Here is a 27,402-nt window from a genome sequence, read left to right as displayed (position 1 = left end):
ATTCCGCGTCGCGTCATGGTGCGGTTGGAGAGGGCGATTTTTTCATTCATATGGACTTGTAGTACAGAGCTTGTCAAGAGGGCGGTGTTGTACCAAAAACTGGAGAAGGGGGGACTAGGGGTGGTTCATCTGGGAAGTAAGTTAACTTGTTTGTTATTTAAGCAATTGTTTGTAGCGGTAACTCACCCAGGGCTGCCTTGTTCATATTTTGTACGTTTTTGGGGCGGGTTGCACTTGCGTCGATGGGTTCCGGCGCTGTTTAGCAACAGAGAACCGCATAGTAGCAAACCAAGCAGAGTGGTGCGTGTCATTTGCTCCGCTCTTATTGAGTTGCCCCCTGTTGACCTGTCACGGCCGGCCCTCGTTCTCAGTTCCTTGCGGGATAGGGCCTTGAATGCAATTTTTGTACAGGGACGTCATCCTGTCGAAGTATGGCGTTCGGTGCATTCAAGGCTGAATGGTGGCAGGCTCCGTGATCTTGCATGGAGAATTGCATACGGTGCCTTGGTGACCAATCTGAAAAGGTATCACTGGCGATTGGGTGACTGTGAACTGTGCCCGAGGACCGGCTGTGACAGCTTAGAGAGTACTGCCCATGTTTTTTGGCATTGCCCCTTTGTTTTGAACTTGTGGGAGTGGTTTCAGTCCTGGACCGACCGTTTAACGGGAGACTGTTCCTGGTCGGTAGGACAGGGCTTTGTTTTATATGGATTAGATCCTCCAGTTTGTTCTGTTGCTGTGTTGCAGCGTATTATTTATGTTTGTTCTGTTGTAAAAAAAAAATTATTTGGAGGAATAGATGTGTTTTTAGGGGGAAATTTGCCAGTTGGCAGGCAGTCCTGGAGGCGTTGAAGTCTGACATTCGCCTTCAGGTTGAAGGCGATTTTCGCCGTTTATCTGGGGCTGCCTTTTTTGGACGGTGGTGTGCTGGGGACGGGTGTTTTGTTTCGCTGCGTGCTGGTCGTCCTTTTGTGGTTTTTTTAATGTTTCAGTGGGTGGTTGGGCGTTTTGCCTCTGCAGGTCGGTGGGCGTGTGTACTTTTTTGGCTCGCTTGACCTGAGTTTCGTTTGTAAGAATGGGATGGTTTGGTAGTGCCGTTTGGCCGTGACGTTTTTGTATCCCGTATGACGGGTCACGTAAAAAGCACACGTCTTGTCTCAAGTGAAGTGAGATTCTTGAGACTTCTTAAGTCGTTGCTCGTATCGGAGATGATGTAATCCTGGAATCATCTTTGTGAATCTCCTGTGAACATTCTCAAGCAGAACAATCTCTTTTAGTAAATATGGACACCAAGCTTGAATAGCGTACTCTAGATGTGGACGGACGAGAGACTTGTACAACCTGATAAGAATGTCCTGTTCTTTATAACAAATAGATCGCTTGATCATTCCAAGTACTTGATTTGCTGTCTTGACGGCCTTCGCATATTGCTGACTTTGACTCATACTGGCAGTGATAAGCACTCCTAAATCTTTTTCTTCATTTATTGAAGTAATACATGTGTCACCCATATAATAATCGTAGTGCATATTCTTACGGCGAGCATGGAGACACTTACACTTTCCAGGGTTAAACAACATGTGCCACTCAGTCGACCAGCCTTTCAGTCTATACAAGTCCTCTTGCATGATCATAGCGTCCACAGGTGATGCCATCATTCTCCAAATCTTAGTGTCATCGGCAAATTTAAGGATATTACTATCAATATTATCGTCAATGTCGTTAATATAAATCAAGAATAATATGGGGCCTAAAACAGACCCTGTGGGACTCCGCTAATTACCGGCTTCCACTCCGACTCAGCTCCGTTGACGAGAACTCTTTGCTGGCGACCTGTCAACCATGCCTCTATCCACTCGGAAACGTGACCCGAAATACCATGACTTCTTAACTTTTTAATTAGACAAGCATGCTTTACTAAAGTCTAAATAAATTATATCAACTGGTAAGTCCTCATCCATAAGGCTTGTAACACTTTCCAGGAACAACAGTAAGTTCGTAAAACAGGATCGGCCACTTCTAAATCCATTTTGAGTAGACCCAATCAGGTTAAATTTAGCTAAATGATCCACGATGGCATCCTTCAGTATTGACTCGAATACTTTGCTGACCTGGCTGGTGAGACTAACTGGGCGATAATTAGCAGAATCACTTCGCAATCCTTTTTTGAATAATGGCGAAACATTAGCTTTTTTTCCAATCGTCCGGAACTTGATGGTCCTTAAAGCTTTTGTTGAAGATGAAACTTAGTGGAGAGCTAATTTCCTCCGCAATTTCTATTAACAATGTTGATATCAGTCTATCGATACCTGGAGCCTCCTCGCATTTTAAGGAAAAATAAAACAAAAATCAAATCAAAATGTAAGTTGCAATCTACAACAGCTAATTAGCAATATGAATACAGTACTGACCTGCATACGGTCCAAACAGAACTCATGAATGGAAAATATTCATAAACAAGTAATAAAATCGTCCATGTAAAAGAATAAAAACAATAAATCTTTGAGTGTCCATGAACAACTAGGAAACTTTCAACTCTGTGACAAGTAAATGCCGCAGCAGACCGTCCGCAGTAAAACACGTAAAATATAAATCACCGCGGTCCACAGACAATCAAACTGGGTGGTTACTAAATAAAACAGAAACGAGCAGAAGTGGTTTGTGTGGTATGAGTGTAGCTAATTTTTTCAAAGTAATGTAAGATAACACCGCGATTTTCAGGCAGGGAAAAATTTTGCGTAGTCTTGTTGCTTTATCCGCTTCACCTCTCAAAGTTGATGTGTGAGTTACATTTTAAGCTTTGTGTTCAAATTTGTCGACCGTTACGACCGTTACGACCGTCGGCAAGACTACAGTGGAGATTCGCTCGCTGAAGTTATTATTTCGCAGGCTGAGGTTTTCTTCGGCGATGTTCAGGTCGGCTGCTTCTTTAACTCGTTTAATAACACGCAGTGCGTTTTCCTCACCATCGTCTGTCGAAGGCCGCTTCGCAGGTGACACCTGTGGGGTGGGGGGAACATCCCTCTGTTGTCGGTCGTCCGTTCGTGGCAATCCATGTTCTGAATGCGGTGTCCCAAGTAGTTCGGACAACATCGGCCACCCTGGTGCGTCAGTTTTCCGCTGGGGCCTTAGTGGGGATTTCAGGTGGGGAACGGTAGAGGTCGCTTCACCGGCACCAGTGGACGGCCCTGCCAATGCATTTGTAGTTGATTGGCGGTTACTCGCATGGCGAGTTACGTCCGCTTTCCTCTCCGACGAGTAGTCGCATACGTCACACTTAAACATTTTCTTCACATTCCCGTGCTTCTCACTATAGTGTCTCTTCAGTTCGGTAAGAGAGGGGTAGTGCCTCTTACACACCTTACACTTGTACTCACCGTCGTACAGGGAGGACATCGTAAAAAAAAAACAATTAAACACAGTGTCAGCAAATGGTCTTGCAGTGTTGATAGCTCCGGAGGTGTTGGTATGAGTGAAGTTTATAAACAACGGCCTTCGATGGTTGGGCGCTACGTGGGTATCTTCCCCAGCGGGATATCGTCCGGTGGTTAGGACTTCTCTCTTTCGTTTGTTTTCCCAGGGGATAACTTTTGGACAAGAGGTGGTAGAGGTGATAGCTTCTTCTCTGTTTTAGTGCTTTCGCAGTTCCTCTATAGTGGGTACAACCAGGGGCGTTAAAGACTGAGTTTTCAGTGGTTTGAGTAACCACAAAGGTGGATCGTCTCCTACATACGGTTTTAGGCGGTTATGGTGTACAACGGTTGGTTTCTTCTTAGGTCCCATCTGCACTCGATATACAACATCCGTTAGTTTCTTGATAACCCGTCCCGGACCGTCCTATCGTTTCTGTAACTTGGGAGACACACCTTTCTTTCTCTTGGTGTTCAAGAGCCAAATTATGTCTCCTGCTTTATAGGTATGGGTATGTACGGCCTTGTCATGGAACTTTTTCTGCTTCTCACTAGAGAGATTCAACCGTTTTCTCGCAAGTTCATGCACTTCGTACAGGGTTCCCCCTAGTTCTTTTACAATTTTTGGAATGGCTGTAGAAGTGGTTCCGACGTCGTCCGGTGGTGGGGGGGGGGGACTGTGGTGCTGAGTGGGAGTCCCAGTTTTCGCCCAAGCATCAGTTCAGCAGGGGAGAACCCAGTGCTTTCATGTTCTGCCGAACGATAGGCCATTAGCACGTAGGGAATCCATGAATCCCAATCAAGTTGTTCTTTGGCGACAACAGCCAATAACATCTCTGCTAACGTTCGATTAAATCTTTCAACCATCCCATCAGATTGAGGATGGAATGGTGTCGTTCTTGTTTTGTTGATGTCGAGCAACCGACACATGTGTTGAAATAGCTCCGACTCGAATTGCCTGCCCTGGTTGGTGTGTAATTCATCAGGCACTCCGTACCTACAGATAGACTGTTCTACTAACAGTCGGGCAACCGTTTCGGCCTCCATATCAGCCACCGGATACGCCTCTGTCCATTTAGTAAATAGTCGGCAATCACGAGAACGTAGCGGTTTCCACGAGTCGACTTCGGCAGCGGTCCCATGATGTCCATAGCACATCGTTGCATTCTGTGACCTGATCCGTACTGTTTAAGTTCTGCGTTAAATTTCTTGCTCGGTCCCTTCCTCGATGCACACTGATCACAACCCCTACACCAGTTCTCTACACTTCGCCGGTAACCACTCCAGTAGAACTTATCTCTTATTCGGCCCAGCGTTTTCTTCGCCATCAGGTGACCCGACAGCCTGTGGTTGTGCGCCTGCGTCAATATTTCCTGCTGCAATTTCTTCGGTACAATCAGCTGTAGCATTACAGAGTTACCAGAGTCGGATTCAAGCTCCCGATAAAGCACGCCCTCTTTACGTTTCAGCCTGTCCATTGGCCCCAATAGTTTTTAAGTGCAGGACTGCCAGGTGATACCTGCGCCCAGTCAGGCCTCGACTCCTGTACGTCTTTCCATAGTAGGATCGGTCCGATGTCATTGTCGTTCAATTGCATCTCTCTTAATTCAGCTTGAGTGTGTTTGTGGTACCACGGTGACACTTCGTTCTGATTGACCACCTCCGATTGTGAAACAGTAGCATCTGAGAGTGTTGCGGGCGCATTGGTGATTGCAAAGGTATTTCCCGTCTCTGTTTTTGCTACTTCTTCTTTTGCCTCGGAGACAATCAGTACAAGGCCTCCTGGACATGGCGTCGGCGTTACCATGTAGTCTACCCGGGCGGTGCTGAATTTCATAATGGTATATGGAAAGGGTTTCCAGCCATCTTGCAAGTTGACCTTCTGGGTTTTTAAAGTTTGTCAGCCAACGAAGAGCCCCATGATCAGTACGGATAAGAAACTTCGCACCATATAGATAATGGTGAAAATGTTTTACCGACGCCACTATCGCCAAAAGTTCCTTTCTTGTGACGCAGTAATTCCTTTCTGCTTTCGATGGAAACAATGTGCCCTAGGTAACTGACTTCTCGCTGAAACAAGCAACATTTCGATGGGTTCAGCTTCAACTTAGCTTCCCGAAGCCGTTGGAAAACTTCAGTAAGTCTGGTCAAAGCCTGATCAAACGACGTTCCGTAGACAATTACATCGTCAAGAAAGAGTAGACAGGTCTGCCACTGAAGTCCTCTTAGAACCCTCTCCATTAACCGTTCGAAAGTTGCGGGGGCATTGCACAGACCGAAAGGAAGAACCTTGAATTGAAACAAACCCCTGTTAGTTACAAACGCCGTCCTTAATCATGGATCCGGGGAGGGGGTAAGAGTCCGTCTCCGTCACATTATTCAGTTTCCTGTAATCTATACAATATCGAAGCGAACCGTCTTTCTTCTTAACAAGCACCACCGGGGAGGACCAGGCACTACTTGAGGGTTCGATAACTCCTTGTCTTAGCATTTTGTCGAGTTCTTTGTCGGCTTTCGCCTTCTTATGAATAGTTAGCCGTCTAGGCGCCTGGCGGATGGATTTCGCAGTACCAGTATCGATCTCGTGTTTAACCAAGTCTGTACCCCCAAGGTCTTCCTTTGATCGAACGAAAACATTTGCGTTATCCGCAAGAAGCTGCCTTACCCTATCCGCCTCTTCCTTCGAAAGGTCGTTTAACTCTTTTCGGCTAGAATTTCGAGGTGTTCCCCCAAGGCAGTTATCCCTCTAGCTCCTGACCTCTCCCCTTTAGTCACCGTCCGGCATTTCGCCCGCTTAGAAGCGATACTGTCGACTAGTTCGATGGGCTGGCATTGCCCGACAGAAGTTCCTTCACAAAGGGTAACTGGTTGGTCTGTCACATTCATCAGCCTTAAAGGAATCACTCCCTTAGACGGGTCCACGATTGCCCTAGCCACCATCAACTGTCGACGTCTCAAGAAGCTTTCGCTGCACTCCACAATTGCACATGCCGACATCTCCATCTGCGCAGACGTTCTCGCCATGACAATTTTCTCGCTGCTAACAGGAACAACTACAGTGTTAGCAACAACAACCCGAGTTCCAACAGATTTATCCACATCTGTACCCAGTTGCTCCAGTTGCCTCTTCCCTATTGTTAACTTTCCTGCTCCAGCGTCAATTGTGCAGTTATACAACTTCAAAAAGTCATAGCCCAGATGCGCATCAACATCGATATCCACCACCAAAACTTCGTGCTCCACTTCAAGTTCACCCACTTTCAGAAGGAGATTTCCTCTTCCAAGAAATGTCAGCGGCCTACCGTCAGCAGCAGCCAAATCTAAAGGAACTTCATCCAGTCACAAAGCTTTCCCGTGCTCAGCCTCCTAAACACTCCCGTCTTTATTACAGTAACTTCAGCACCAGTGTCTACCAGGAAATTCACCCTTACACCTTCCAGCTTCCCAGTTACATACAAACTGTTGGATCCAACTGACCACAATTGCTTCCGTGAAAGTGCTAACTTTATGGGCTCATTTTGAAAACAAGTTGACCTTCGCCCCGCAAGGTCAACTCCTAGCAGTTTTCCTTGTGAAATTCACTTCTCTTCGATGCTTCTTCCTTTCTAGAGTTCGTGCAATCTCTGCTAACGTGGCCCACTTCCCCACAGTTCCAACACGTTATGGTCTTATTCTTCCTTTTTCCCTCATATAAGTTATTCCTTGTGTCTTTCCGCAGTAATTTCGTGAGGTTTTCCGTCAACTCAGAAACTCTTCGACACAGCATTGCTTAGGACTTCACTCATCCCTCTGAGACCCTCGTCCTCTTTCACACTTCCCGTTCTTTCGCCTACCGCCCTCACTCTCTTCATGTTCCCTCTCTTCTGTTCAGACAACGCAAAAGCCTCGAGCTCAACAGCGATGCTAACCACCTCGTTAAAGGTTTTCGGGCACGCCTGGTACATCTTCCACCTGGGCCCCGTTCCACAAAGAGTTACGCTTCATCTTAAGTTTGATCGATCGTGCGTAAGTCAGCCGATCGAGCGTAAGTTTGATATCAAACTTATCTCCGTTCCACAAAGAAACTTACGCTTGATATCAAGCTTAAGTTCGATCCGATCATGCGTAACTTTAAGTAGTGATCCAGATCAATCTTAAGTATGATACGTTGCTATGGTAAACACTTGTTTTAAATTTGTGATGTTTTTTACTGTACACAGTACATGTAGAAGTAATAAAATGTGAATTTCATGTACTTGTGCACAAATGGCGTTATTTCTGTATCGGCAAGCTGGTCAACAACGCAATTATCGTCGGATTCTACAAAGAGAGAGAATTTTTAGAGACAGAAGGCAGCCTTTTAAACTTTATAATGATGTTGACATGTACCAAAGATGTAGGTTTACTAGGCTAGGCTGTATGACTATAATCAATAGATTAAGGGCCCAGTTAGATCTAAGATTTTATGCATCAGGATCGAAAAGTGCCTTAGCAGAGTGTGCCTCTTTACACGGATGCAGCAAGTCATCTGCCTCACGGGCATTGAGGAGGGTTACAAAAGCATTGGTTCAAATCCGGAATGAGGAAATTAATTTCCCAATCACTCCAGCCTCTGTGACCAATGCTCAGAGGGACTTTTTTTTTGGTAGCAGGATTTCCGCAGGTTGTGGGTGCAGTAGATGGGACATTGATTGGAATTCACGGTTGTAACCATGGGCCGGATGGGTATGTATTTGTTAGCCGTAAAGGTAGACATGCAATCAATGTACAGCTAATTTGTAGTGCAAAATACAAAATCATCAATGTTGTAGTGAAAGGGAACCAGCCCAGGAAGGGAAGGGGAGCGTTGCGCAGGCCACACCAAACCAATGATGACAGTACAAATGTAGATATCTTGGTTTAAGTTGTCTTCCTTAATTCCTTGACCTTTTAACACGCCAAGGTCAAAAGCAATGACAATATAAAAAAGAACAGCCCCAGACCCAAATAAATAAGTTTACAGCAACTCCGTTAACCCAAGGACATCCTCAGTGCGTCACGTCGCACAATCTACTACACGACCCGGAGTCAGGTAGCACCAGCTTTACCACCATTGAATCTTCACGAAAGGCTCAATTCGAAATACTTTTGCACAGCTGAAACTGACATATTGCTTGGACAACAACAAAGAGTGAAGGGCCCACATGGGTGCATGGCAGTGAGATACTGTACACTCACTTTGACATCATGAATATTCAAAATATGAATAGGCAGTATGTCCTGGGCATGTGAGAGTCACATGTCAGGCCAATTATTGTACCCAATTGTACCCAATTATTGTATAGCAGGATGAATTTCTACTTTATTACAAATTTCCCCGCGATTAAAGTCCTCGCCCCGATGGACGTTAATCTAAGGCATACGGAACAGTTAAAAATAATATATGCTAGTAACCAGTCAGGTGACGTCTACCTGATCAAACAACACTGGATATACTGAGAAATACAAACTTAAAAGAAAAGAGTATATTAGTTCACAGAACTAATGTAAATACAAAACCACAACACTATATCAATTATAAAACAGCCATGTCGCTATGGGTTTGGAATTGAAGATCTAGGGAGATGAGTTGGATTGCTGTGTTGACCCTTAGTAGTACGTGCTGATCTACGAATACTTTGACATGGTGGATCTTCTTGGGGTGTGATTTCTTCCCTCCTTGGCTCGTGGAACATCCAGTATGGAATGAGTGTATGTCTATCCATGTCGTCATCGACGTCATCGTCTTCCCAATCGTCAGGCTCCAGGTCACCCTCCTCAGCAACTACATCCTCCGGAATGTCCTGACCGTCCTCACCTGGCAAGGATGGAAAGGGTTGGCGGGGATCTAGGATGAGCAAACGCCGGTTTACTGTGCGCACTGCTCCGCCTAATAATGGTCTGATATTGTAAACATCAAGGCCTTCATTTACACCAACTACAATAAATGGCTCCCTGTTGTATTTGTCTTCTAGTTTATGTCGGCCTTCGTGCGCACATTTCTTGAGGAGAACTGTGCTACCAACAAGTATGTAAGGGCTCAGCTGTTGGAGGTCATGTCTCTCTTTGCTGGCTTGTAGTGCAGCCTTCATCCGCTCCTGAGGCCCCTGATGAACCTTCAGTAGAGCATCTGCGTGGGTTGTGACAAACTCTTCATCCCAGTCTTCTTTAGTGTTTCCCAGAAGTTGGTCCATCGGAGTATATGGCTCACGTCCAAAGAGGAGTCGGTAAGGGGAGAACTCGGTGACACTGTGAGGGGTACAGTTATATGGGAACACCAGATGGTTAAGTAATTCTGGCCACTTGTGTCGATGTTCAGGCTCAAGGGATCGTACCATTCCACACAAGGTCCGGTTGAATCTTTCAGTTTGGCCGTTGCCTTGAGGATAATAGGGAGTGGTGCGGGTTTTCTCTATACCATACAACTTGCAAATCTCTCGGATCAATCCACTCTCAAAATTCCTGCCTCTGTCAGAATGTATCCGTAAGGTTGTACCATAATGACTAAACCTATGATCTCGGAGGGCCTTTGCAACTACAGGGGCGGTCTGATTACGACAAGGTACGGCCTGCGCATACTTAGTGAATGCATCCGTCATGACCAGGACATCCTCGAAGCCACCTCTGCCACGGTCCAACTTGAGGAAGTCAATTGCCAACATCTCTTGTTGTCTGAATGCGAGCAGATGTCGCTGGGGAGTACGTACCTTTGGAGTTTGCTCCTTGATAGCAGCACAGGTAAAACAATCCTTCACATAGATTTGCACTTCTCTATGAAGGCCAGGCCAGTAACATCGTGCCTTAAGAATGCCAAAAGTACGGTTTACGCCTTGGTGTCCACAGTCGTCATGAGCCATCTCCAATAATCTCGTTCGCAAACTGATAGGCACAAGCAACTGTCGAGAGGTCCCTGCCCACTTGTCTGTGACTTCACGGTAAAGGACGCCGTGACGTTCAACAATCTTGGAGAATTCTCGTAACCAACTCTTGATCTCGGGGGTACATGGTTGTCGCAACTCCTCGCCTGGTTGCCAGTCGGATGTCCAACACTCCCAAACTACTGATAGGGCATCATCTTTCTTCTGTAAGTCGGCCAACTGACTGAATGAAAATGAGGGAAAGATCGATGGCCTGGTAATTTCCTCCGGTGGGTTATCCTCTGGGAGCGGATTTCTTACCACCTCTATTGGTAAAGCACTGCATGCAGTGACCTCGGTGACAAAATGGTCAAAATCCACCAAAGACGGTTCGGGAGCTTTACAAATGTATGTGGCAGTATCAACATTCACTAACTGGTCCTCTCCCATACGTTTGCTAGGACATCGACTCAAGGCATCAGCGCATCGGTTTAGTGCTTTTTACGTGACCCGTCATACGGGATACAAAACGTCACGGCCAAACGGCACTACCAAACCATCCCATTCTGAAAAACGAACCTCAGGTCAAGCGAGCCAAAAAAAGTACATACGCTCACCGACCTGCAGAGACAAAACGCCCAACCCCCCACTGAAATATTAAAAAACTACAAAAGGACGACCAGCACGCAGCGAAACAAAACACCCTTCCCCAGCACACCACCGTCCAAAAAAGGCAGCCATAGATAAACGGCGAAAATCGCCTTCAACCTGAAGGCGAATGTCAGACTTCACCGCCTCCAGGACTGCCTGCCAACTGGCGAATTTCCCCCTAAAAACAACATCACATCTATTCCTCCAAATAAGTTTTTTTACAACAGAACAAACATAAATAATACGCTGCAACACAGCAACGGAACAAACTGGAGGATCTAATCCATACAAAACAAAACCCTGTCCTACCGACCAGGAACGGTCTCCCGCTAAACGGTCGGTCCAGGACTGAAACCACTCCCACAAGTTCAAAACAAAGGGGCAATGCCAAAAAACATGGGCAGTACTCTCTAAACTGTCACAGCCGGTCCTCGGGCACAGTCCATCACCCAATCGCCAGTGATACCTTTTCAGATTGGTCACCAAGGCACCGTGTGCAATTCTCCATGCAAGGTCACGGAGCCTGCAACCATTCAGCCTTGAATGCACCGAACGCCATACTTCGACAGGATGACGTCCCTGTACAAAAATTGCATTCAAGGCCCTATCCCGCAACGAACTGTGAACGAGGGCCGGCTGTGACAGGTCAACAGGGGGCAACTCAATCAGAGCGGAGCAAATGACACGCACCACCCTGTTTGGAGTACTACTATGCGGTTCTCTGTTGCTAAACAGCGCCGGGACCCATCGACGCAGGTGCAAACCGCCCCAAAAACGTACAAAATATGAAGAAGGCAACCCTGGGTCAGTTACCGCTACAAACAACTGCTTAAATAACAAACAAGTTAACTTACTTTCCAGATGAACCACCCCTAACCCACCCTTCTCCAGTCTGCCTGGTCTGTACTGAATATCAAGATTAAATGAAGCAAGTTGTGCTACCCACCTCTGTTCTGTTGCTCCCAACTTCGCATTGTCTAAGTGGGCCAATGGGTTGTTATCAGTCAAGACCAAACAACGAGATCCCATCAAGTACTCCCTGAACTTGTCACTGACTGCCCACTTCAGACCCAGAAGTTCCAATTTAAAGCTTGAGAAATCTGAATAATTTTTCTCGGCATCACGTAACCCTCTGCTTACATACGCAATTGAGTGGAGAAGGCCAGCATCATCACGTTGGAGCAGACAGCAGCCCAATCCCTTCAGTGAAGCGTCTATCTCAAGAACAAATTCTCTGTCAAACCGGGGATATGCCAAGACAGGAGAGGATGACAACAGAGTCTTCAATTGTCTGAATGCCTCATCAGCCTCCTTGTTCCATTTGAGAGGCGACTGTTTTGAGCGAGATTTGTTCCCTGCTGTTGTGGTCGTGTCGGTCTTCTTCAGGCTGTGTAGTGGTGCTGCAAGTTTTGCCAAATTTGGTACGAACTTCCGATAATAGGATGCCAACCCTAGGAAAGAAGCAAGTTCTGTTAAAGTGGTTGGGATAGGCCAATTCACAATACGGTCTACCTTGCCGTGATCCACTGATACCCCTTCAGCACTCACCACATGACCTAGGTGCTGAACTTCTCGCTGAAGAAAGTTGCATTTCTCACCTTTCAGTTTAAGACCATGCTGGATCAACCGTTGGAACACTGTTTGAAGTCTGTCCAGATGTTGTTCGAGTGTAGCAGAGAAAATCAAAATATCGTCTAAGTATAAAATTAGCTGGCTGAGGTTCATATCGCCGAAGATTATCTCCATCACTCTCTGAAATGTACTGGGACTATTGCAGAGTCCTTGTGGCATCCTTTCAAATTCAAACAGGCCCCATGGAACTCTGAAAGCTGTGTACGGCATGGAATCAGGTTGCATTGCAATTTGAAAATAGCCATGAGATAAATCCAGCGAGCTGAAAAACTGACTTCCCCCCATGGCCTCCAGTGACTCGTCGATTCTTGACAGTGGAAATGAATCTTTTACCGTGACCAAATTCAGCCTACGATAATCGATGCAGAACCGTAGCGCTCCAGACTTCTTTCTTAACAACACCACTGGACTGGCATAAGGACTTGCAGATCTTCGGATTATTTTCTGGTCCACCATGTCTCAGACATCTGAGTAGGTGGTACACGTCTATATGGTAGTCGAATTGGTGTCTCGTTAGTGACTCTTATCTCGTGGGGCACCAGACGGCAAAGTCCAAGGTCGAACTCCCCTCTAGAGAAAGCAGTCCTATTGTCGTCGATCAACCCAGCAATTTGCCTTGTATGATCTAGTTTTAAGTGGCTCAAGCTCACCCCGATAGGAAGGTCAGTTCGGGTACCATCCTCCATCTCAACAACCTCTGGCAAGCCTTCCTCTAATGGACCTTCCTCAATAACGGTTGGCACCTCTGGTGGAGGACGGTCAGTTGGTACGACCTCAGGCATGGCATCAACAGAAAGCTCTACCTCTCCCAAAGCACATGGTTTGGTACTCTGCGGACACTCCAGTGGGCACACTTCGCAGGAATTAGACCCCGGCATCGTAACTACATCCTCATCTATCAGGTCAATGTGTTTACAGCCTACACAGGTAGAACAGTTGCCTCCTCGGCCTCGACCCTCACCTCTACCTGAGCTTCACTCGAGCTCGTCTCCAGGAACTCCAAGCTGTCCAAAGCTAATCCTAAGCCTACCCTGCAGCCTACCTTGCAGCCTGAGTCTCTACGTCCTGTAAAAAGCTTCAACACATTACAACCTAATAGGACTGGATAATCCCTTTTCCTACCAGATGCCGGAGACCAACTATCTACAACCAAAAATCTGGTCCAAGCTTCCCTTCCATTGACTATAATTGATGTCTCAATGTACCCCAAAGCTGGCATTCCAGTCTCCTCGAGTCCAACCACCAGTACCGGCTTTGGTAACTCTTTCAATAGGCCAACTTTCGGCTCCAGTTGTCGATGAAATATGTCAGATGGGTTCAAGGATGTCTCCGCTCCTGTGTCCAGTACACAACCAAGATTCACTCCTCCAATCATCGCCATCATGGTAGGACTAGGCGAAATAAGCGATTCCATAATCTCATCATTCTGGACATCCGTGATCCCACTGACTGCTCCGATCTTAACTTCTGTAGGCGATTCCTCAATCTCTACCACCTCGCCTCTAATAGTAGAGCCTAGCAGTTTCCCGGCCGAGAAGCTGAAGGTACACCTGCTGGTGCCTGCGACTGCTGCTGAGGATGCCAGGCCCTAGGTTGAGGAGCCCACCGATTGGATCCCGGCCTGGTGTCACCCTGTCGGCTGCGACAGTTTGCTGCTATGTGCCCCTTGCTATTACACTTAAAGCAGACAATTTCTGATAGTGGGGTTCTGCTAGGGCCAGGTAACTTGGACTTTATCGTTGCAAGTTCCCCGCTTAAACGTTCCACAGCATCAACGAGGTTCTTCTGCCCAGCAAGGAGGTCAGCAATCAGGGACATCTGGTCAGGCTTTGCTTCCTTCGGTAATTCCACTTGAGCCTCCCTCGCCCTGGTCATTCGAACAGGTGACTGCAACTGCTCAGACTCCTGGAAAAGGGTAAGGACTTCCTGTCGCATCACGTCAATACTCTTGTCATGTCGCCATATCGATTCTCCGGAGTTCTTGTCTCACCCACGTATCCCTGGCTCCCTGTACAAACTGTGAGCGCAATGATCCATCTCTCAAGTGGCGGAGAGCGCTGGTTTCCTTATCTGTTGGAGCAGCCATCTCCATGTTAGAATACAGCCGCTTCAGTGCTCTACTAAAATCTGACAGGGACTCTTGTTCCTGTTGGACCCGGTTGTGGAAGCTGCCGTGGAGACTCTGCACACTCTCGTGTGCACCAAAACACGTCTTTAGAGCGGCAACAATCTCGTCATAATCGTTCCTTTCCGTCTCTCCCATGCACTTCACTTCCTCTTTGGCCGCGCCACCAAGGTGCTCGATCAGCTGTCTAGCCTTCTCTTCACCCGTTGGATTAAAAGGAGACACAATGGTTTCGAACTCCTCCAACCACTCCAATAGGGACAGCTCACCCGCTCTATAAGGAGGCCCAGTAAATTTCTGTAACCGGCCATGTGGGATGCCCTGGAAACTCATTGCTCTCTTAAAAAATTGTTACATCATCGCTAAATCAATTGTGAAGGCTGTGCACCAGAGGCAGCTGGTCCACTCGTATCAGGGAGAGACATGGTTAACAACAATACCTGGTTAAATGTATGAAAATAATACCGTTAGTACTTAAACTTATTATTACTAGGTCTGAGGCTGTTCTTTGTTACTGTTCTCGTCTTGCTACTAGTGTTGCACCACGGTAGCACGTCTTCGTCCTGAATGTAGTACTGGAATCCCACTTCTGACACCAGTGAAAGGGAACCAGCCCAGGGAGGAAGGAAGCGTTACGCGGGCCACACCAAACAAATGATGACAGTACAAATGTAGATATCTTGGTTTAAGTTGTCCCCCTTAATTCCTTGACCTTTTAACACGCCAAGGTCAAAAGCAATTACAATATAAGAAAGAACAGCCTCTGTGAAATAGAGCAAATAACAAACAGAATATGAGATAACATGATGATAATAATAATACAAAATGTTCACTGTGTGCAGACTACCACGAAGCTCAGACGTAATGTCTCATTGTTTGAAGAAGCAATGCACAACTGTGTAAAGGTTATCACACACGTAGCACGGAACTAACAAGAGTGAAACAAGCACCGAAATGTTGATGCAATTTGAAACTATAACTTCAAAGGAATCTACACACAATGACAAAACATCTGAAATTTGAATACAGTTAATATACAACGAATGCCCAAGGTAACTGGAGGTAGATCAGGGATTCACCAAAGTGACCTCAACCAGAGAGAGTGGTCATCAACAAAACTATTTAACAAAATACTTTTAAATTAATAATAAACACTTTGCATAAGAATGAGTACATTCCCATGACAAATAGTTACGTAACTGAAGGACACTGTAAATAGCAATACGTAATCATAAACAACAACAACGGCGCTTTACCTATAGAGACCGAAAACCATAACTCATGTTACGCACGGAATAGATATAATAAATGGAAACGACTGAAAAAGTTTGTCACTGACATTAACTACAATTTGTAAAGCTCAGACTCATGCTTTGTCTATAAAATATCAGCTTTTTAAATCCTTTATACAACTACACCTCTTAACTCAGAACATGAAAAGGTATCACAAATATTAGAAGAAATATTAACAATAAAGAATGATCGTATAACAAGACCTGGTGAGACACGGAATGTGCCTGACAACTGCACCCTATTCAACTCATTACTCACCAGACCCAAATGAATAAGTCTACAGCAACTCTGTTAACCCAAGGACATTCTCAGTGCGTCACGTCGCACAATCTACTACACGACCCGGAGTCTATTAGAAAGAGTGATGTAAACACATAAAATACCTAAAGCAAACTGCGGCAAGACCCCTGTACCTGTTAGACAATGTAGTGTGTCACACCACCTTAGTCATGTGGGACCTGGTTGTCCTATGAAATTATTACATATAGAGTACAATTACACAAGATAAACAAAATAGAGATATAAAGAATAATGTAGGTTAAAACAATAAAACAAGTTGCATATAAACAATTAAGCATACTATCATACATGTAGATCAATTACAACAAATCAAACCATATAGGCCCACATAGCCATGGTGTGTTAGGCTGCTAGCCCAAGCTGACCCTATAGTATTACTGTGTTAGGCCATAACCTAAGTTGGGTCCATTACACCTACATAGCGTTAGGCTGTAGCCTAAGCTGAAAACATAGCACCTACAGTGTGTCAGACTGTGGCCTAGCCAGGGATCCTTTGTTCTAGGTGAGCACATGGGCCACCTCTCTAAATACAATAGCCCCCTCTTCAACCATGTGACTAGAACAACACACTAACACATGTATACTAAATTTAGTATAAAACCTTATGAATGAAAGTCATCTTTTATTTAACAGCATCTTGAAACAAATCTACACAAAGTAATGATAATTCCTTTAACTCATAATTGTAAAAGGGAATTCCATACTAACTCAACATCACTTCAATGTAGGGAATATTTACCTTATATAATATAAACCAAGATTTGAACAAAATACATTCTCCAAAGACACAATTAATCTACATGTCCTCCTACATGCAGCCTTACATTAAATTAACTCTCTCTCTGTATACCTGGCTACCACAAATATCCCATCCAATTCTACATAATTGGTTAGAATCAGATAAGTAAAATGTATGCAATTGTGAACACTGCAATTTCTCTTGAAATTGGACCCTAGCTACGCTAATTCAATAGGCAGCCTAACACAGTGAAGCCATAGACCCTAAGTAAATTTCGATCTATAACTTACACAGAAACAACAACTTAGTTCTAAACAATACAATACATAATTTTTAATGGTAAACTCACCAGGTAGCACCAGCCTTACCACCATTGAATCTTCACGAAAGGCTCAATTCGAAATACTTTTGCACAGCTGAAACTGGCATATTGCTTGGACAACAACAAAGAGTGAAGTGCCCACATGGGTGCATGGCAGTGAGATACTACACTCACTTTGACATCATGAATATTCAAAATATGAATAGGCAGTATGTCCTGGGTCTGTCAGAGTCACATGTAAGGCCAATTAGTGTACCCACACTTAAAAACATTACAGTAGCAGGATGAATTTCTACTTTATTACAAATACTTTACTTGAATTTCACTATAGCAGGCTGCAAGTAGACCTTAGTGAACAAGTAGGATAAAAGAAGGATCCAAAATAAAATGAAAGTAAAACTTTTGCAGGCATTCGGGAGAAACTTATATTTGTTAAAAAAGGTGCCAAGTAAAAAGTAGGATGAACTAAGAAATTCAAGCAAAAGTAGATGGTAGGTATAAAAAGATGAAGAAAAAAGGATAGGTCACCTGAAATCCTGGGTCTTTCAAATTGCCCATCATTCTGCTGACTCTTGACTCTTCAGTCTCTGCAATGTCTGATAAAAGAAAAAATTAAGACATCATTATGAGCTTACTGCCTCAAAAGAAACTCTTCAAAAGACACTTCTTTCAAGAAAGATATGGCAATGCAGTTCTGTCACAGCCTGTTTGTTCGTGAGGTTTTGCCAAGAATTAGCATTACAATTTGGCAATCAACAAAGCACTAGATCTTTAGAAGAATGGACGAGATGTTTCATCGACACAATTTTCAAAATAATGACCAAGACATTATAAAGTTGGCATTACTTTATTTCCAGCACATTCCAAACCCAATTGTGGACATAACTTTTTGTGACACACAGTTTTATTTGTGACTCCAAATGCTTAAAACTTAAAAGAGATTTAAGAAAAATTAAAACTGTGTCTGAAAAAACCCCCAAAAGCAAGGCTTAATTGCAGGTAAAGATCAACTTATCTTAGACTCAAGAATCTGCAGTATTGGCCTAAAAAATATCACTAGAAAAGCCCCTTGCTGTTCCCTAATCTGACTTCTACTGTCATAAAATGACTGCTGTTCAAAAATTAGCCTGCACTTTCTGACAGTTATTTTACTTGTACGAGAGTCTTTCTGTAAACACTTTATTTTAAATGACTTTGCATATGCAAGGACTCATTATCACAGTGTTGCCACAAAGAGCCTTATACAGTGTGTAGAAGGCCTGCGGGCTATTGTGTAGCCTGAGTCATTTAAAGACCATGGTGGGGTCAATGACATAATAATGATTTTTTTCTCGGTATGAGCATGCCTAAATATGGGCCAATTATAGCAGCTGGACCATTAAAATGTGTTAAACTTACCAGCCACTAAGAACAGCTGAGTCTCCTCATCATCATCAACCACATCCACATCCGGTTGGATACTTCCAACATCCGATCGTAATTCGGACAGCCTTGTCCCCATTGCTGTAACAAGAGCAGGCGCTCGGTCTCCTGTTTTCTTAAATTTGTTCAGTACACAAGCTGAAGAAATGAAAAGACGTTGAAATATCAAAGCTGCATTATCACAAAGTGGCAAAACAAAAAGTTAAATTTCGTGAGTTATTGTGTATCACACTTGTACATGCATACACAGGCCATCATAAATGCATATGTTTCTCTGGTCATGATATAATTCACTACTTTACTTTTGGCTATTAACAAGGAGGACGACATTCTTGATCTAATTCAAAAATCTGTGAGATGTGACAAACAATATTTGCAATAACAGCTGATGATTGAAGTGGACTTAAGTCCTCTTGTACTCATTGTTATTTCTCAGCATACTAAACTTGTTATCTCCCAAAGCTATACTTCTTAACATATTATTCTTTTGGAATTAATTGATTTGAACCAATGAGGCAACGACAATATGATTATTCTCATCAATGTGGCACGTCTACATACCAAACACAACGGTTATGTCTAAATGAACTAAATCTGGTACTTGTACATTATGAATCTGAGATCTGTTAAGGCTTTAACTTTTGAGATATTGTGTTCACAAGCTTGGCATTGCAAGAACACACATACATTCTGTGCACATGCGCCACCATGACTGCAAAGGTTACTATTATCATCAAAAGAAAGATACCAGCCCTGAGAGAATTTTTTTTAACTCTTATATTCAAACACATAATGGGGCTTTAAAGGAGTCAGGAGTTACTTACTTACAATGGCATTTACACCACGTGGATTCAGAGGTGGTTTGATGGTGCCCGTCTTCTCCTTTCCTCTTGATTTTTTTCCTTTAACTGAACAAGCCAACATGGCCTTTTGGAGGAAAACCCGGCACATCAAATTTCTGGCCATGGTAGCGTCAGTTTTGGAAGTCATGGCAGCCATTAACTTATTTTTTGTAAGGTACACATGACTTCCCTTGATTATTCCACAACCTACAGAGAGACATTGGCAAAAATTCAAAATTCAATCAAATCAACAGCAAACATCCTGACCGGAACAAAACTTCAAAAGACAGCATGGGACAGCAAATACATATCATTCCTCTTGGTGAAAGTTGCTAGAGGATCATTGTGATCATTTCAAACACCACATACTATTTTGACTTATTTAAGGGCATTGAAAAAAAAATGAAATAAAAGATACAAAAATGTAACAAAATTCCTCTAGATTGTCACTACTTGCATAATATCTGCAATTCGTCGACTTTTTGGATGTGAGTCCTAACATTTGGATGAAGTACTAAACTTAGCTGATTTGGTGGAAGGATACTGCACAGGATACTACTTTCAAGGTGGATATGTAGTTATGACTGGAATGTGAACTAAAGAAAAATTCAAATATAAAATGTTTTTCTTGTAATGAAAGAAATTGCTGATGGAAATTGCAACTGCTGAGGCATGTTTATTATGGAAATCTTTGCAGGATGCATATTTACAGATGGGTTTGTAAGGAATCTGTACAGAGAGTCATGTAAAATTGTATCTCTCAACTACCTATCCTCTTTAAGTTAAAAACTCTATCCTCTAATTGGTTTGCCATATTGTTATTGGCTACAAGTTTTCATTTTATAATGATGATGCAAATGCAGGGTAACCTTACTGAGTTTTTTATGCCTTAAGTACATTAAGAGAGGACCCTTGCAATAGAGAATGGAAAGAAAAAAAAACACTTTAAAAACAGTACAGTGAGCAATGAACTTACACCGACATCAGATGGCTTGTACCGCAGATGTTGAAAGGACTGTGTCTGCTCAATCCTGCTGACCTCTTCTTCTCCAGCAACTGGTGCCTCCTTAGAGCTGGTGTCAGAGAAGAAACAGAGGTCAGCTTCTTCACAACCCTCTTCAACTGCTTTACAGTGTCTTGTATGTCTGATGAAGATAAAACACAGGAATAAGATTAAACACATGGGAGTCAGTAAAGAGTGTGTGAGAAGTGAGGAACATGGAGCAAGTATAACGCATTTTTAAATGTTGTAACCTGAAATACCATTTCCCCACAACAAAGTGAATTTACCTTGGTAAATTTGACACATGTGGGCACTTTTATACATGTATCGAAAGGGTCATTCCATGCCAAATTAATAAATCAACTAAATTATGATAGGGTGGTCAGGCTATTTGCATTATATCTTAGGATATCATTTTCCATGTATTTTAGAAAGTTATAAAAACAAGCTTCTTTTTCTTTCTTTTAAACACCAAAGGTGGTTTACTATAGTGATGTACTAAAGCCTTCTTAGCATAAGACAATGTTCATCAATTGTCAAATGTAGTTCATCAGAGCCTAGCTTAGTGCCATTGCAGATATTGGATCAACTAATACAAAATATGAAAAATCAGCAAATAGGCTAGAACAAGGACCTAGCAACGTTCAATATGTGTGGCAATTAGTTGGGCAGGTACCCTAGTAACATGGACACCTGTGCAGCCAACCCTGACTTACCCAGCTGTTCCTTCAGAGCTTTGATCTCCTCCTCTAGCTCCTGTACTTTTTGTTTGAGTCTGATATTGTCAAACTCAATATCTACAGTTTCAAACAGATCCTCGCTATCGCTTAGCGGCCTAAGATCAATAGAATCATCCAAGGTCCTCCTGGCCAGGCTAATAGAAGAGGCCTTCTTCTTTCCTTTCTAAAATGAAACGGAAAAGAAAACATGAACAAAGCAAAAGCGTACTTCATTGAATAGAAAATACCGGTGTATGCTGTAAAGTTTGGCCTTCTTCAACAGGATATAAATTTTAAAAGATTATTTTAGGATATTAACACAAGCATCACACAGATTTACACAGAACAATTTCACACACAACAGACCAAAGGAGTTATCAACAACCACTTGGCTAGTTGGCTTTCGTGGAGTGCAGACGTGTCTCGCTCTCGCCCTCCATCTGATACAGCTACTTTCTTACCTTACCTTACCTTACTGTACTGTACTGTGCTATACTTCCCGCCAGGCGGGTGTGTGCGTTTGTCGTATATAGTTATCGTATATCGTTTTAAGTTTAAACCTGTCTTTATAGTTTGTTTTTGTTACTCCTCTGTGGCCTAGCCACCTTCGGTATCATGGCATCGCGCCGTGATTCGAAAATTGTTAAGTTGACCTTCACCGGTGAACAAGCGGTTCCACCGGTGCAAGTTTTTAGTATTTTAAAGAGTAAGGGTGTTGTTGTGCCTGGAGAGGTTGATGCTCTACAAGCTCTCCAGGGTCGTAATACGTATGATCTACGTTTTACCAGTGACGTGACCCGGCAGAAGGGTGTCACGTTGCTGAGTGGGGTTGAAGGTTTGACAGTTACTCCATACGAACGTTCCGTATGGGTAACTGTCATCCACGTAGGATTAGAGGTGCGTCAAGAACTTGTCGCAACTGTTTTAGGTCGGTTCGGGGCTGTCAAGGCTATTAAAATGTGCTCCTACGCACAGGCCCCTGGGGTGTTCAACGGGCACCGACAGGTTCGGATCGACCTCAAGCAGGACATTCCCTCCTTCCTTTTTATTGCCGGGCATAAAGCTCACGTGCGTTACCCCGGTCAGCCCCGTACCTGCTTCAGGTGTGGGGAGACCGGGCACGAAGCCAAGGGCTGCCCAAATAAAAAGTGTGGGCGCTGCCTTCGTCTTGGGCATGATACCTCTGCTTGCCCAAGCGAAGTCGTGTGCTCACTCTGTGGGAAGGAGGGACATGTCTTTCGCGCTTGTCCCTCCTCTTATGTCTTTATGACAAAGAGTGGGGGTCAAGCAAAGGCGCCAAGTTCTGGCGCACCTACTGCCCCGGAGGAAGCTCCACGCAAGGAGGGGGAAACGGGTGCGGATTCACTCTCCGCACCTCCTTCATCCTCCCCCGTAGTTGCAGACCCCAACCCCGTGCCCGCACCGAGAAAGTCTCCACCAGCTTCCCCCATCAACCCCGTGCCCACACCGTCTCCACCACACAGCGAAGCGGACACGGGGTCTCCACCAGCTTCCCCCATCAACCCGTCCAGTTCCGTCCCCAGTCCGCCGCCGGTATCGCCAGATCCGGAGACTCTGTCTGACGACGACTCGGTCGTCCGGTCTCCGGAGGCTATGTCTGACAGCGACTCCGGAGGCTCGGTGATCGTCGAGCCGAAACGTGCCACTGGGACGAGCTGGTACGACGAGATGGGGGAACCATCACTGAAAAGGTCGGCCTCAAGTGACGACTCCGACGACGATATGTCGTCTAGAGCGCGCTTGAAGCTTACAGAATCGACGTCGGCGTAGTTTTGCCCCATTGCCCTCTCATGGCCCATACATTTTCAGTTGCCACCTTGAACGTGAATGGCATGAGGGATCATCGCAAGCGCAGTCGCATTTTCCAATATTGTATTTCAATGGAAGTCGACTGCGTTTGCCTACAAGAAACACATATTTTGGAAGAAGATGTCCCTCTATGGGCCTATGAGTGGGGTGGTGGGCTGCATGCTTCGTTTGGTTCGTCTTCATCCTGTGGCACTGTCATCCTCCTGTCACCTCGTCAGGCGTGTTGTGCCACTAGGGTGGAGACGGATCACGAGGGCCGATTGGTTTGCATTCTTTTCAAGTATCCACAGGGTAACATCTCCCTTTGCAATGTGTATGCTCCCAATCGGCCTTCTGCTAGACGAGATTTTTTTAACACACTGCCTTCCTTTATTCCTGGTAGTGCTCCATGTGTCATGGTCGGAGACTTTAACTGTGTCCCAGACTCGGGTCTTGACAGACTCGGGGCTTCTGTGTCTGCTAGTCCCGACGCTGGGATCACAGAATTGGACAGATTTACTTCCGCACACCTTTTAGCCGATGTCTGGAGGCGTATACACCCGTGTAGTACGGTGTATACGTGGGTGAGGCCTAACGGAGAAGATGCCTCCAGGATAGATCGAGTGTATGCGCCCGTAAGTTTTAAATTTTCGGGTTGCGAGACGCTCAGCTGTCCGCTCTCTGACCATGACACTGTGGTAGCACGTTTCGTTTTGCCTTCCATTTTCCCGATCGGGCGGGGCCTATGGAAGCTTAACTGTCGGATTCTTGGCGAGGCAGAATTCCGCCAAGGTTTCGAGACCAGGTACAAAGGATGGCAAACATTGAAGCCGGCCTTTGCTTCTACATCCCAGTGGTGGGATAATATCAAGTTGCGCATCAAACGCTACGCAATTCAGTATTGCGTGACCCGCGCACGGCGTCGAAGAGAAAAATTCTCGAAGCTGTGCGCGGAGGTGAAGTTTGGCGACCCTTCGGCAGTCATCGCTTTGCAGACGTATCTCGATGAAAAGTACCACGGTGCCCGCGTCAGGGCCCGTGTCGAAGCGGTGGAAGCCGAGGAGCGCCCTTCACTGAGGTTTTACCAGTCCGTTAGCTCATCGGCGGGTGACAGACGCGTCCCGTCTGTGCGTGCTACCGATGGGACCGTGGTCAGTGACCCTCACGGCATTGTCCGCGTATATAAAGAGTATTATTCGAGTTTGTTTACGCGTGGCAATGTCGACTTGTCGGCACAGTCTGATTTATTGAGGGGAATCTCAAAAACCGTTCCCCACGATGTCAATGATATTTTGGGGGGCGGAATAACCACTGTTGAGCTTTGGAAGGCGCTTTCGAAGATGAAGAATGGCAAGTCCCCGGGTTCGGACGGGCTTCCGAGGGAGTTCTACCGAACCTTCTGGGCAATAATAGGACCCGACATCAGAGCCGTCTTCGAGGACGCCTTCCAAAACGGACTGTTAAACCAAAGTCAACGTCTGGGCATGATTACTTTGCTGCCAAAGTCTGGGGACCCCTTGGATCCCCATAACAAGCGTCCGATCACCTTGCTAAATGTGGACTACAAGTTGCTGGCTAAGGCTTTGTGCAACCGCCTTGCACTGGCTATGCCGCATCTTGTTGGTGATCTCCAGACTTGTGCAGTGAAGGGTCATTGCATCCAGCAGAACTTGTGGTTGATGCGCGACTTGACCGACTTTGTTATTGAGCGTGATCTGCCATGTGCATTGGTGTCTCTGGACCAGCAGAAGGCCTTTGACATGGTGGATCGCGGTTTTTTAATGAATGTATTGGAGACGTTTCAGTTGCACCCAAATTTTCGTAAATGGATTTCTGTTTTGTATGAACAAAGTTTCAGTTCTGTTATCGTAAATGGGTTTTGTTCGGAGGTTTTTAACGTAGAGAGGGGGGTGCGCCAGGGGTGCCCTCTGTCTCCATTACTTTATGTTTTGTTTAGCGAGTCCCTCTCTCGTCTTTTGGAAAGGGACTCCAAACTTGTTCCATTCGTTGTGCCAGGGGGTGCCAAAGTGAAATGCGCTCAATATGCAGATGACGTGACATGTATTGTTTCGAGTCTCGGCTCCTTTCGCGCACTCTCGCAGGATCTATCTATTTTTGAGAGAGCTACCGGGGCGAAGTTGAATCCAGAAAAGACAAAGGGCCTTCGTCTTGGTAGCTGGAGATACAGAGACTTACCATTCGGTGCGTCGTGGTCGGATCAGAATATCAAAATTAATGGTATATGGTTCGGCTACGATGCACCTTGTGATGTCACCTGGAACGAGAGGGCTGAGGTATTTCAGAGCAGACTCGAAACCTTTGGCACCCGCTGGCTTTCGATCTTGGGGAAAGTCACTGTTATTAATCGTTTCGTTTCGCCCATCTTGTGGTACCCGGGCGCGGTGTACCCTATTCCGCGTCGCGTCCTGGTACGGTTGGAGAGGGCGATTTTTTCATTCATATGGTCTGGGGGTACAGAGCTTGTCAAGAGGGCGGTATTGTACCAAAAACTGGAGAAGGGGGGACTAGGGGTGGTTCATCTGGGAAGTAAATTGACCTTTTTGTTATTTAAGCAGTTGTTTGTAGCGGTAACTGACCCAGGGTTGCCTTGTTCATATTTTGTACGTTTTTGGGGCGGTTTGCACCTGCGTCGATGGGTCCCGGCGCTGTTTAGCAACAGAGAACCGCATAGTAGTACTCCAAACAGGGTGGTGCGTGTCATCTGCTCCGCTCTGATTGAGTTGCCCCCTGTTGACCTGTCACAGCCGGCCCTCGTTCACAGTTCGTTGAGGGATAAGGCCTTGAATGCAACTTTTGTCCAGGGACGTCATTCTGCCGAAGTATGGCGTTCGGTGCATTCAAAGCTGAATGGTTACAGGCTCCGTGATCTTGCATGGAGAGTTGCACACGGTGCCTTGGTGACCAACCTAAAAAGATATCATTGGCGATTGGGTGATGGACTGTGCCCTAGGACCGGCTGTGACAGCTTAGAGAGTACTGCTCATGTTTTTTGGCATTGTTACTTTGTAGTAAACTTATGGGAGTGGTTCCAGACCTGGACCGACCGTGTTACGGGAGACCGTTCATGGTCGGTAGGGCAGGGCTTTATTTTATATGGGGTAGACCCTCCAGTTTGTTCGGTAGCTGTGTTGCACCGCATCATTTTTGTTTGCTCGATTGTAAAAAAACATGTTTGGCGGAATAGGTGTAATTTGGTTTTTAGGGGGAAATTTGCCAGTTGGCAGGCAGTCCTGGAGGCGGTGAAGTCCGACATTCGCCTTCAGATTGAAGGCGATTTTCGCCGTTTATCTGGGGCTGCCTTTTTTGGACGCTGGTGTGCTGGGGAGGGGTTTTTCGTTTCGCTGCGTGCGGGTCGTCCTTCTGTACGTTTTTGAATGTTTCAGTGGGGGGGGGGGTTGGGCGTTTTGTCTCTGCAGGTCGGCGGGCGCATGTTTTTTTGGCTCGCTAGACCTTAGTTTCGTTTGTCAGAATGGGATGGTTCGGTAGTGCCGTTTGGCCGTGACGTTTTGTATCCCGCATGGCGGGTCACGTAAAAAGCACAAGCATCAGGCCCATACAATGCTCCATGGTTCACTTGTAAGTAAATCATTGCCCTTCAACAGCCTTCCATGAACAAGATACAAATAACATAAAATATGGATGTTGCCCAGTAGTACGTGGTTTCTTTTGCAAGATTGTGAAATCATGAAATGTTGCTTGATAGATCAAGGACTTCCTTGTTAACCATTAAATATTAAAATTTCAAACTCTGCTGATATCCCTTACAATTACTAACACGTACATTTCTTTTTATTCACACTTCTATTTAAGTTATGAATGATACAAAAGAACTATGGTTAACATACCCTTGGAGACTGGCGAGTTGCCACGTTGCTAGCAGTAGCATCCTTCACTAGGTAGCTCTGAAGGTGCCTCGATGCTTTTCGTGCTCGCTTTGCTGGAACTGGGGAGGCTGACGAGTTGGTAGTCTCTTCCAGATGTTGTAACAGCATTTTCTTTTCTATATAGTATAGAAAGACCATAAAAGTCACAAATAATACCCATTTTAAATTTAATATTCACTTACTTTTACAAACATGGAAAAAAAGTTTTCTTTCTATATTCATTCAGTCATAGAATCAACAATAACCACCATGTACAAAGTAACTGGGGCTTTGTTTTCCTTATAATCCCACACAGTACACACACAATGAAAAACCAATCATGAATCGAAAGCATACAAGAGCAGCAATGCAGCTGTATCTCCATCTATATTATTTC

The 27,402-nt window shown here is 45.0% G+C and overlaps 3 protein-coding genes across 3 annotated transcripts; all 3 read right to left on the bottom strand.

The window, feature by feature from the left end:
- Positions 1-1,157: 1,157 nt before the first annotated feature.
- LOC139982488 (uncharacterized) lies at positions 1,158-1,655 on the bottom strand. Its single transcript, XM_071995386.1, has one exon. It carries the CDS (start codon positions 1,653-1,655, stop codon positions 1,158-1,160), a length of 498 nt encoding a protein of 165 aa, XP_071851487.1.
- Positions 1,656-6,104: 4,449 nt separating this feature from the next.
- Positions 6,105-7,354, bottom strand: LOC139982487 (uncharacterized). The gene is made up of 2 exons (XM_071995385.1): positions 7,192-7,354; positions 6,105-6,730 (listed from the first exon to the last, which is right to left on the bottom strand). Exons 1-2 carry the CDS (start codon positions 7,352-7,354, stop codon positions 6,105-6,107), a joined length of 789 nt encoding a protein of 262 aa, XP_071851486.1.
- A 4,432-nt stretch (positions 7,355-11,786) lies between these two features.
- Positions 11,787-27,344, bottom strand: LOC139982478 (uncharacterized). The gene is made up of 5 exons (XM_071995378.1): positions 26,988-27,344; positions 21,310-21,496; positions 20,567-20,735; positions 19,573-19,797; positions 11,787-18,886 (listed from the first exon to the last, which is right to left on the bottom strand). The coding sequence occupies exons 1-4, from the start codon at positions 27,162-27,164 to the stop codon at positions 19,752-19,754; spliced, it is 579 nt and encodes a 192-aa protein (XP_071851479.1). The 5' UTR covers positions 27,165-27,344; the 3' UTR covers positions 11,787-18,886; positions 19,573-19,751.
- Positions 27,345-27,402: the final 58 nt, after the last annotated feature.

Source organism: Apostichopus japonicus, chromosome 16, assembly GCF_037975245.1.
Source record: "Apostichopus japonicus isolate 1M-3 chromosome 16, ASM3797524v1, whole genome shotgun sequence".
Classification (NCBI taxonomy): domain Eukaryota; kingdom Metazoa; phylum Echinodermata; class Holothuroidea; order Aspidochirotida; family Stichopodidae; genus Apostichopus; species Apostichopus japonicus.
The sequence above is the reverse complement of the archived record's forward strand: the minus strand, read 5'-3'. Positions and strand labels throughout refer to the sequence as shown.